Source organism: Echinococcus granulosus (genome assembly GCF_000524195.1).
Source record: "Echinococcus granulosus chromosome Unknown EG_S00021, whole genome shotgun sequence".
NCBI lineage: Eukaryota > Metazoa > Platyhelminthes > Cestoda > Cyclophyllidea > Taeniidae > Echinococcus > Echinococcus granulosus.
The window spans coordinates 302,737-309,552 of record NW_020170401.1 but is presented as its reverse complement, the minus strand read 5'-3'; the positions used below and the strand labels follow the sequence as shown (position 1 = coordinate 309,552).

The following is a 6,816-nucleotide window of genomic DNA, read 5'->3' as shown; positions in this document are numbered from 1 at the left end:
AATTATAAGTGTCACACATTTGTGACGCTGAGGTCAGGTAAGAAAATCGAGGCATCTTCTGCGCGTTATAGAGCTGACAAACGTGTTGAATGCAATAAGTTGCAGCACAAAGTGCACAAGAACTGATTTTTCGTCCATTTTTGAGTAGCAATTTCCTTATTTTACTAATATTAGAATGTACTGTCTTTGTAGAACAACTTTAAATGTCTCCTTAATCTAAAATGCCAAAACCATAGCTAAAATCTGAAGCACGAAGTGTAATTTTTGTCAAAAAATGTCCGAAAATAAAGGAAACTTCATGGACCAATCGTCTTAAGATCGGGTGGCCGCCTAGGGATAAAATAGTGGGAAGTGCATAAAACTAGGGGGCACCTTATTCGGACATGGAGAACAGATACAAATATCGGCTTTAGTGACAGACATTGGTCCATTTCAAATCAAGAAATACAGAATACATCATTCGGATCTATCGTCCCTGAAGAGTGCTTTTAGAAGGCATTTAGTTCAAAAATGTTTTATGCAACCTTAAGGAAACCTAAAATTTAAAGTTCTCAATAAGGAAAACAATTTTTCAGAAGAAAATCTTATTTCTGAGCCTTGTGTAGGAAAATTTTATCACTTCGATAAGTTTTTACTAGGTTTAATGACATCAATTTACTTGACACTGATTTGAAAACCGAATCTAATTAGAAGTCCATTCCAAGACATTATTAACTTGTTAAGAGTTAAGATAATAGGTCATGAGGGTCATACGGCATACGATTCAAAACCATAGCAAATAAAAAGCTTTAGGAGCGAGCTTAAGTAGGCAATCTGCAATAAAATGGTCTCGCTTGGTGTGGACTCCTATGCCTTCGTCATTTAGGTTACTGTGTAGATGCTTATAGCCAACACATCAACAGCAACAACAATCAACAACACTTCTCCCGACTGTCGTAGTTGGAAGATACTTCAGACATGTCCTTGAATTTGTGTTCCGCACAGCAACACCTAATGAAGTTGGATCGGGTTTCCAGACTTCGCAACACCTCCTTCCTTCTGTTGGGCTTAAATCAGTGTTACTGCCAAGGGCTATTGGTACAAGGAACATTGTCCAATCTTCAGCACCATTTTCCGTGCAGATGTTTTTCCAACTCAGACCATCTTGCAGGTCGCGCGATATTCATGAATTTCCTTCCACATGATGGTAATTTATGACTTCGTTTTTATTCTGCCTGGCAATCATTTTTCCTCATTGAAAGACTCATGATGGCATAAATGGGAGGGTGGTCGACCACAGGGTTACCAAGTGCTGACGCCTAAAGAGAAAGTGGAGATCACTCCTGTCAGCTAGAAGTAAATTAATCCCTTCATCACGTCATTCATTCCACAGGTATTAGTTGCGTTATCATTCGTTAAATCGGCAAAGAATGGCAGAGAAAAGTCCGAAGAGGAAAAAAGCTAGTATTAATGGACATTTGTTTAATCAGCCATGCTGCCTACCTTGTTCAACCGGTTAAGAATGCGTTTTCTTTATGAATGTCAAGTGAGCCTTCAGATCTCCCAGAAGGCTGTCATTATATAAAATCACCTTATGAGTTAATTCGCTACCTTCCGTCACTAGGGTAGATTCTTTGGCATCCACTGCAGGACACTGAAAAAAATTTCTCGCTCTACTTTGTCTTTTACATTAAAGGTGAACTCTTAAGGAGGGAGAGAAGGGGAGCTAAAAGCTTTGTTTTTTTGCCAATGCCCACCTTGCGACATACTTTAAATATACTCCGATTCTTATCTGAATCTTCAGTCTGCCAGGAAGAAGACCGTCATACAGAAGTGATTACAGGTTTGGCTAAAAACGTCAGATTATTATGGCAAATGTAGAAGGCATGGATGCCGGTGAACTGGGATAATTTTGTTAAAAAGTTGAACAAAGTATCAAATTACTTAAGGGGATCTTAGAATGGTCCTACAGATGGGATGGTAGGCTGGTGGTAGAGCTTTATGTCATCAACTGAGAAGGCCGGATAGCGAGAGACTGAAAAGGCCGGTTTCGTGTTGCAAACATTTTAAATGTAACAAAGTCTGGTTCATTGTCCCTACCTTGCTTAGACTATAATTTTTGATGATTTCGGTGACACTTCTACGCCAATGCATTACATAGTCTTCAATGAGACACATTTATTGCCTCCTTAGCTGACAAATTCATTAAAAAAAAACATTCTTCATGAAGGATGTTTCATTATATCACTCTCTTTTCATTAAAATACTGCTTATTGAATAAAATGCATAATGTTAAGTAGCCCACTGGATTTCTGGCCTAGTTTCATTCCTTCGTAGCTGATCTATTTAAGGCAAAACTGGAATCGGACTCCTCTGCATACTTTAAGGATTTCAAAATTATTTATAAAACACTTGAAAGAAATTACATTTTACTTCATGTCCCACTCTGGTATTGAAATAATCCTCCTTATGCATATCCGTAAATACGACTGTTCACTGAAGCCCTGCTCGTCGCCATGGTTTAAAGGTAGCGGATATGCCCCAGTGGTGTCACAAATATGATTCTATGGTAACACCTGGGTTGTTTAATTCCGCGCTTGGTTTATGAGGGCACTTAAGGCCCGGTCTTTGTACTTCCACTTCTGTACAGTAGCAATACAACTTCCTCCATTCCCTTATGACTTGGCAGTACGTCAATCCGGACCCGCATCGATAGCCGTCTGAACCTCGGGGATGTGAATTGAGTCCTTTGTAATGAATCCTACAGGAATGGGTTGTCTGAACGAAGCCTCTTACAGTTATTCACCTTTTATTAAAGAAAGTGGAAAGAATTTATTTGATATTTCTATATTGATTTGACCACTTCAAAACTTAACAAGGCATGAAATTGTCCCCTAATCTAATTGACCTCACCTCCTCCTGAAAAATCCTTGCCCACGAAGTTCCCAAACTTAAATATATTCAACCTTTTGATTTGTAAATCAGGCAATCCCCCTGGCTTTGCCCAAAACATAATGCTTGGAAAAGCGACTGATTCTGGCCTACTTTAAAGAAGGTTAACCAAATCAAACAAAGTGGGTTTCAAGAGTAGTTTCTAAATCTGTTGTAAAAAACGCCTTTTGATGAATGTACCGGGCTTGCTAAAGCATCCACCCAGAGGGCGTAAAAAGAATCAGTGCTCCGGTTAAATCAAAGAATTGAAGAGAAACCGAGGGATGGAGAGTACAGCAGTGGATGATGAGTGGACAACTTTGGAATGACCACTATTATCAAAAATTTTCCCTTTCTTAATGACCTTTGTTTTTTGATGAGACCTTACCATAGAACAACTTTTGAAGTGTATAAGGGAAAAATAACAAGTTTTTGACATCTTCTCTTTGTTGCTTACATCTGAGCAAATGGGGGGGGGGTGACTGAATTCTGAATTCACTTGTACGTAAAATGAGGGAAAGTTTCTTAGTGCAGTAGGCAATACTTTAATACTTTTTGTGTCAAAGAGCAAGATACACGTAATCTCTTAATCAGGATAATCCGGTTGATTTATTATAGTTAATCTCTGGAAAAAAACTATTCTCAGATATATCTTGAGGTAATCTCCTATGCTAAACAGATTGTTTAACTTCTACCTCACCTGCATGGCAGAAAGTTATCCAGAAACGTAGCTTATCTGTTACCCTAGCTGACGGGGATTTCAAATAAGGCATTATTGTCGGAAAATAACTCATATCCAACCTTATTTCAAATACGACTGGTTAATGGAGCTCCCAAGTCTTTCCTGAAATCATAAGAAGCCATAGTATTGTGGCAGAAAGCTACGGGCATAACCTGGAGGCCATTCCACCGAGCGGAAGTAGGATCTTCGGATACTTAAGTGCTCACCCGATCAAAGGCAGAGTTAAATAAACTACCCTAGTGTTACGGTTAGAAATGAATTCACTCATATCCGTAGGAGATTCGACTTATTGCCCTCTGCAGTGATCATGTATCATGGAAAATAATTTCCCAGCACAGATATCCTAAAACCAGCATAGTAAGCTTTAGTGGCGCGACACTTAGGCTTTGATTCTTTTACTACTTCTTTATCTTAAAAAAATAGAGCGATTTTCATAATTCTCTGTTGTATAACTTCTACGGGAGGTACGTGATTTCTGCAGCAACGGTAGCGATGACATATTTTGACCCATGGAATAAATGGCAGCATTAGCTAATATTTAGGGGAAGGCTAGTCACTTTGGAAGGCTAGCCATCTTCAACGTTTCACCAGAAGCGCTAATTTTGAAATAAAACAACTAGCTTAGGGGCACTCACATGAATAAGTTCAAACTAGCCCCTTGAAGGACAGACTATGATGGAGGACCTGACACCTCCCTATGGTCCAAAAAGTAGAATATGGAAAGCCGTATCATCCAGGTTCCTGTATCGATGTCAAAATCACTCAACCCGAGAACAGTTGCTGTGGTCGCGAGAGAGGAGGAACATTAATGCCTAAGAAATTTTGTATCATATTTGGTTGGGATTTGTGATAACCTATAGACTGAACTCTAAATTCCATCTAATCAAATGTTGGCTGGAAATGATGGATGGGGTTTGAATTTTACCCACCTTACCAACGCTGTAGTATTTTTTTACCAGCTTTGTTGTGTAGTATTTTGAAGAGGTATGGTGGCAGATCGGGCTGAATAATTTGAGTTAATTAATGAACCAACCCCATCATGAAGACCTTTAAATCTTGATTGCGAAGAATGTCTTGCTGCTATTAAAATATCATTCCAGTCTAACTTGTCCAGAACTTCCTGTTATGGCCGATTTGAGTGATGCTAAAGTAATTTATGTTGATGGGTTCCATGTTCCAAACATAAACTTCAAGGAGCATCGGCTATTTTTTTCCTTTACGTGCCTAATTGAAATATGCTATCATTACACGTTCTTCTGGCTAAGGTAAGATGAGGAGCTGGCATTGTCAACGCCATTGGTTGTCTCCAAATCTAAGATATGGTTCACTTTATCTTTCAAAGTATGTGCCTGCCTTGTGTATGTATGTTGAGGGACAAACGTCAGTTACGGCGGCGATTTATCCACTTGAATCGGTGCAATTTGTAATGCAGCAAAACCTCATGAACTTCTTAACCATCTTTTAGTTGACGTCTAGACCACTAAGACGGCCAAAAAAGAGAGATGAATTTCGTTGGCGTAATGAGGGCCTTTTTCGACCCACCAGATTTGATCGCCGAGCTTGTGGTATTGAGTTCCACCCCTACCATCTGTGGTATTGGTGCCCTATGCCGGATTAACTTACTGATTTCCTGATCCGAGACTCGTACGCCATTCCGGATTGGAGCCTACTATGCAAAACATTTTCTGATCTATCAATGAATGATAGTAAACCACCTCCGCTATGACCACAAACAAATAGGAAATCATCAGTACGAAATTCCGGATTCGGAACTTAGGAAATAGACGACAAAAGTCCACCAAATTAAATAACATTTAGTGAAGTAGATGGTGCATCATTCCTAATTCCTATAGACACATCAATTGTGGGAGCATTTACACATGAACAAGTAGTCAAGGCCTAGTCGTAGGAAGTCGATTAGGGTAAGGGGCAAAAGCGATCCGATGGGGTGGGATGGGATAGACAAGGGAGGGGTGGAACACTTAAGTTGTTATTTTCCACCTCTCCTGTCATTGCACAGGAGGGACACAGTGGTACGCCAAAACGGTGATTCACCACAGGAGCTCCGAGTGACCAAAAATATGCACACAAGGACATTACACTTTTTGCACAATTAAAGACCATTAGTTAGAGACACGGGAGAACCCAAAAAATCCCTTTTGTTGTTATTATCCATAAGTCCAGGGGCTTCTTACACTTAATGGACCTTGGGTTGGGTGTGGACTTCAATGTCGCAGAGAAAGGGCGAGTTATCGCTGATGCATTGATCGGAGATTGGATCTCAGATGGGTTCTAAGCTTTGAAACAACGAAATATAGGAGGCGTTCAGAGGAAGGTAGGAGTTTTAATTTTATAAAATGGGTAGCATCACCGCCGACTGTCCTACATCGCATCAGGTCGTTCGTGCGCAGAATAATAATTAAAAAAAAAGAAGTTGTCTGTGGGTAGAAGTATTCATCCTCAGATTTACTTTCGCACCCAGAAGAGCCTTAATGAGCAGTACAGTGATAATGTGATTTTCCTTCTCGGTAAGGAATTTGAAGTTACTGTACTCTAAGTACGGCAAGAGACAAGCTTTTCGAAATGATTTCAGTCGTACTAACAAGTCAGTCCATTCCAAAGATACCTCTCAGCTATCAGTAAAACAATAGGATGAGTGCATAAGTGTAGAAGAGGACCAGACAAAACTAGGAATTTGTTTTCCTTAATTTTATAAATTCTTAAGTCTTGGTCTGTTTTCAATAATCCTGGCATTGTCTTTGCTTTATTTTTACCAAAGGTTGTTGAAAAAACGATCATTATTCCATTTGAACACTCAGGTAAAACTACTGTAAAATATTTTAGGAGCCTCAATTGATATTGGTCATGTGGTGGTCCAGAATATCCAGTTATTTGATTATGAAAAGAAGTTAAATCCTTGTGACATCTCAAGAGTTCCTTCTTTGTAGTATTCGCGATAGGGAATTTTAAGACCTTACTGAGGACTGTGCTATTGAACGGAAGACCCCCATTCGAAATAAACTATCGCAGATAGTGAACTTACAATGGAAATCAACTTTTTAAGTTATTTCGGGTTGTTCATAATTAATTTTAGCTTCAATCACAAAGAAGAAACTTTTGCAAAAGTATGTATCTCTTTTCTTATAGTCAAAATAACTTCGCTT

At 39.2% G+C, this 6,816-nt stretch overlaps 1 protein-coding gene across 1 annotated transcript; it reads right to left on the bottom strand. All coding sequences in view use genetic code 11, as the record gives it.

The window, feature by feature from the left end:
* Positions 1-2,672: 2,672 nt before the first annotated feature.
* Positions 2,673-5,240, bottom strand: EGR_03792 (hypothetical protein; the record flags this gene model as incomplete). Its single annotated transcript, XM_024493041.1, has 2 exons — positions 2,673-2,740; positions 5,195-5,240. 2 exons carry the CDS (start codon positions 5,238-5,240, stop codon positions 2,673-2,675), a joined length of 114 nt encoding a protein of 37 aa, XP_024352502.1.
* Between the last annotated feature and the right edge of the window lie 1,576 nt (positions 5,241-6,816).